The sequence below is a fragment of the Notolepis coatsorum genome (genome assembly GCF_963971535.1).
Source record: "Notolepis coatsorum genome assembly, contig: SUPER_7_unloc_4, whole genome shotgun sequence".
Classification (NCBI taxonomy): Eukaryota; Metazoa; Chordata; class Actinopteri; order Aulopiformes; family Paralepididae; genus Notolepis; species Notolepis coatsorum.
In genome coordinates, this window is record NW_028174877.1 from 478,910 (window position 1) to 483,189 (window position 4,280).

Consider the following 4,280-nt stretch of genomic DNA (forward strand, 5'->3'; position numbering starts at 1 on the left):
TCCAATATGTATGATAGAATATGTATTTCAACACAGATCTATAATGACATGATAATATTTCCATGACACTTGTCTCTCTCTGTTTCAGTCTGATCTCTCTCTCTCTCTCCCCCCCCTCCCTCTCTCTCTCTCTCTCCCCCCCCCTCTGTCTCCTCCCCCCCCCTCTCTCTCTCTCTCTCTCCTCCCCCTCCCTCTCTCCCTCCCCCCTCCCTCTCTCTCCCCCCTCTCTCTCGCCCCCCCTCCCCCCCTCCTCCCTCTCTCTCTCCCCCCCCTCCCTCTCTCCCCTCCCTCTCTCTCTCCCCCTCCTCCCCCTCTCTCTCCTCCCCCCCCTCTCTCTCTCTCTCTCTCCTCCCCCTCCCTCTCTCCCCTCCCTCTCTCTCTCCCCCTCCTCCCTCTCTCTCTCTCTCCCCCTCCCCCCCTCCCTCTCTCCCTCCCCCCTCCCTCTCTCTCCAACCCCTCTCTCTCGCCCCCCCTCCTCCCTCTCTCTCCCCCCTCCCTCCCTCTCTCCTCCCCCCCTCTCTCTCTCCCCCCCCCCTCTCTCTCTGTTGAGTCTGATGTCTCTCTCTCCCCCCCCCTCTCCCTCCCTCCCCCTCTCTCTCACTCTGTTTGGGTCTGATCCCTCTCTCTCCCCCCCTCCCTCTCTCTCTCCTCCCCCCCCTCTCTCTCTCTGTTTGGGTCTGATGTCTCTCTCTCTCCCCCCCTCTCTCTCGCCCCCCTCCTCCCCCCCCTCTCTCTCTCTCTGTTTGAGTCTGATGTCTCTCTCTCCCCCCCCTCTCTCTCGCCCCCCTCCTCCCCCCCTCTCTCTCTCTCTGTTTGAGTCTGATGTCTCTCTCCTCGCCCCCCCTCCTCCCCCTCTCCTCCCCCCCCTCTCTCTCTCTCTTCCCCCCCCCCTCCCTCTCTCCTCCCCCCCTCTCTCTCTCCCCCCCCCTCTCTCTCTCTGTTTGAGTCTGATGTCTCTCTCTCTCCCCCCCCCTCTCCCTCCTCCCCCCCCCTCCTCTCTCTGTTTGAGTCTGATGTCTCTCTCTCCCCCCCCCCTCCTCCCCCTCTCTCTCTCCTCCCCCCCCTCTCTCTCTCTCTCTCTCTCTCTCCCCCTCCCTCCCTCTCTCCTCCCCCTCTCTCTCTCTGTTTGGGTCTGATGTCTCTCTCTCTCCCCCCCTCTCTCTCGCCCCCCTCCTCCCCCCCTCTCTCTCTCTCTGTTTGAGTCTGATGTCTCTCTCTCCCCCCCCTCTCTCTCGCCCCCCTCCTCCCCCTCTCCTCCCCCCCCTCTCTCTCTCTCTCTCCCCCCCCCTCCCTCTCTCCTCCCCCCCTCTCTCTCTCCCCCCCCTCTCTCTCTCTGTTTGAGTCTGATGTCTCTCTCTCTCCCCCCCCCTCTCCCTCCCTCCCCCCCTCCTCTCTCTGTTTGAGTCTGATGTCTCTCTCTCCCCCCCCTCTCTCTCGCCCCCCCTCCTCCCCCTCTCTCTCTCCTCCCCCTCTCTCTCTCTCTCTCTCCCCCCCCTCTCTCTCTCCTCCCCCCCCCCCTCTCTCTCTCTCTGTTTGAGTCTGATGTCTCTCTCCCCCCCTCCCCCTCTATCCCTCTCCCCCCCTCCCCCCCCCCTCTCTCTCTCTCCCCTCCCTCTCCCCCCCCCCCTCCCTCCCTCTCTCTCTCCTCTCCTCCTCTCCCCCCCTCCCTCTCCCCCCCCTCCCTCTCTCCTCCCCCTCTCTCCCCACCCCTCTCTCTCTCCTCCCCCTCTCTCCCCCCCCCCTCCCCCCCCTCTCTCTCCCCCCCCCCCTCCCCCTCTCCTCCCCCCCCCCCCTCTCTCTCACCGTGCTTCAGCCTGATAGAGTTCAGATCCACCTCCAGTCCCTCCACATGAGGCCAGGCCACCACTGGTTTGAACTGGTCTGCCAGGTTCGCTCTGGGCAGCCGCTGGTCATCCTGGAGACAAAACACATCATCATCACTACTAGCATGTGAACAGATACCTGTCTGACGGCACCTGTTTCCTTATAGCAACATTTTAATTTCTGTTGTAAAACTAAACTAAAGTCTAAACGTCCTAATTTAAACATTGTCATCACACCACACAAACTACAACCACCACTCCCTACCTAACGATTTTTTAATGTTGCATGATCATGTATACATTTATTATTTTTAAAGTTTAACCTTTCACTGCCGCACTGCCAAACGGTTAACCCTTGTTTCACTGCAACAATACACAGAAGGTTAACCCTTTCACTGCCACACAACAGACCGTCGGTTGTGTGATAGTAAAGGGTTAACCTTCTGTCGTGTGACAGTGAAAGGGTTAAATATCAACATTATCTGTCCATCCTCAGTAAATACTATCAGACTCTTCTGACCTCATCCAAAGACCAGAGATGGGACGCGAACGCACACACGCTGAAAGACAGAGGTGTTTATAGCAGGCTGTGACGTACAGGTGTAGAGACAGAGGTGTTTAGCAGGCTGTGACGTACAGGTGTAGAGACAGAGGTGTTTAGCAGACTGTGACGTACAGGTGTAGAGACAGAGGTGTTTATAGCAGGCTGTGACGTACAGGTGTAGAGACGGAGGTGTTTATAGCAGACTGTGACGTACAGGTGTAGAGACAGAGGTGTTTATAGCAGACTGTGACGTACAGGTGTAGAGACAGAGGTGTTTATAGCAGGCTGTGACGTACAGGTGTAGAGACAGAGGTGTTTATAGCAGGCTGTGACGTACAGGTGTAGAGACAGAGGTGTTTATAGCAGGCTGTGATGTAGAGACAGAGGTGTTTATAGCAGACTGTGACGTACAGGTGTAGAGACAGAGGTGTTTATAGCAGGCTGTGACGTACAGGTGTAGAGACAGGTGTTTAGCAGGCTGTGACGTACAGGTGTAGAGACAGGTGTTTATAGCAGACTGTGACGTTCAGGTGTAGAGACAGAGGTGTTTAGCAGGCTGTGACGTACAGGTGTAGAGACAGGTGTTTATAGCAGGCTGTGACGTACAGGTGTAGAGACAGGTGTTTAGCAGGCTGTGACGTACAGGTGTAGAGACAGGTGTTTATAGCAGACTGTGACGTTCAGGTGTAGAGACAGGTGTTTATAGCAGGCTGTGACGTTCAGGGGACAGCTCTGCGTAAAGTGCGCGAGCTCGCTCCCAAAAAGCTTCCAGAATACAAAAGCCAGACTCAACACAAGCTGGCTACCTGCCAGGATGGATAATAATCACACAATTGGTGCATTTATACCACACAGCTAGAGCCGAGTTCAGACACAGAGAGAGAGAGGAACACAGATACAGTAGGATATATAGATATATCTGTCCTCCTCCTGGCATTTAATAAATGTGTATTTAGAGAGCGGGCCACACTTCCGGCTTGGCCATGCATGCATGAGGAATATGATGATGACATATGCGGACATGGATCTCCAGGAGGAGGGTGTGAAGCACGGGCTGGTGAAACACTAACTAACCTCAGGGGCCAACTGTGTGTTTAATAAACCGTTGCTTCGATTGTCAACAAAGCTTCGAAACGTAAACGACCGTCTCGACAACATCCAGAACCCAACATAATATTAATAATAATAACGATTAATGATGGGACCAAAACATGACAGCTCGACCTGGCGAACCAGACGAATCTCCATGACAACCACCACTAGCCGACATTAGCTCCGAGCTTATTAATTAACAACAACCACACTCATCAAGCTAGCCGCTCAATGACGCGAATAATAATAATAACAACAACAACATTAAACCTGATCATCAGTACCTGAATGTGACTCGACGCCAGCAGCACTAAGTAAAGCACAGACCTGCTGCACACCAACCAACTGTCACCATGTTGTTGTCACTATCACTACAGAACAGAACAGAACAGAACTCACGGTGCGCTTCTCGAACGGGTTGTCGTCCTCTGGTTTGGGGGACATGGACGCCCAGAGGACCACCAGCCCCAGGAAGGTGCCGACCACCACCACGCTCCTGAGGAGGAACCCCACTTTCACTCTCATGTCGTCGACACTGCTGCTGCTGCTGCTGCTGCTGAGGAGCTAACGAGCTAAGGAGCTAAGCTAACGTCACACTGAGTGGACTACTGGCGGTGCGCAATAGGGTAAATCTGCAGAGCAGCAAGCCCAAGGTCTGGGCGGGGCTTGTACTCTGTGCGTGGGCGGGGCTTCGGGGCTCCTATAACCGAATACTGGCTAAGCGTCTTGCTCTGCCATATTGAGATAACCGTGATAGTGACGTGATACCGGCAAAGTGGGGTTGTTCCCACTCTCACTCGGGCTCAGGCCGAGCTCACTCT

General features: G+C 55.3%; 1 protein-coding gene across 1 annotated transcript in view; it reads right to left on the reverse strand.

The window, feature by feature from the left end:
• Window positions 1–4,011, reverse strand: part of galnt7 (UDP-N-acetyl-alpha-D-galactosamine: polypeptide N-acetylgalactosaminyltransferase 7) — a 58,183-nt gene extending 54,172 nt beyond the window's left edge. The window contains 2 exon segments of the mRNA XM_084338334.1: window positions 1,804–1,915; window positions 3,859–4,011. Coding sequence (XP_084194460.1) covers window positions 1,804–1,915; window positions 3,859–3,984 — 238 coding nt within the window. The 5' untranslated portion in view covers window positions 3,985–4,011.
• Window positions 4,012–4,280: the final 269 nt, after the last annotated feature.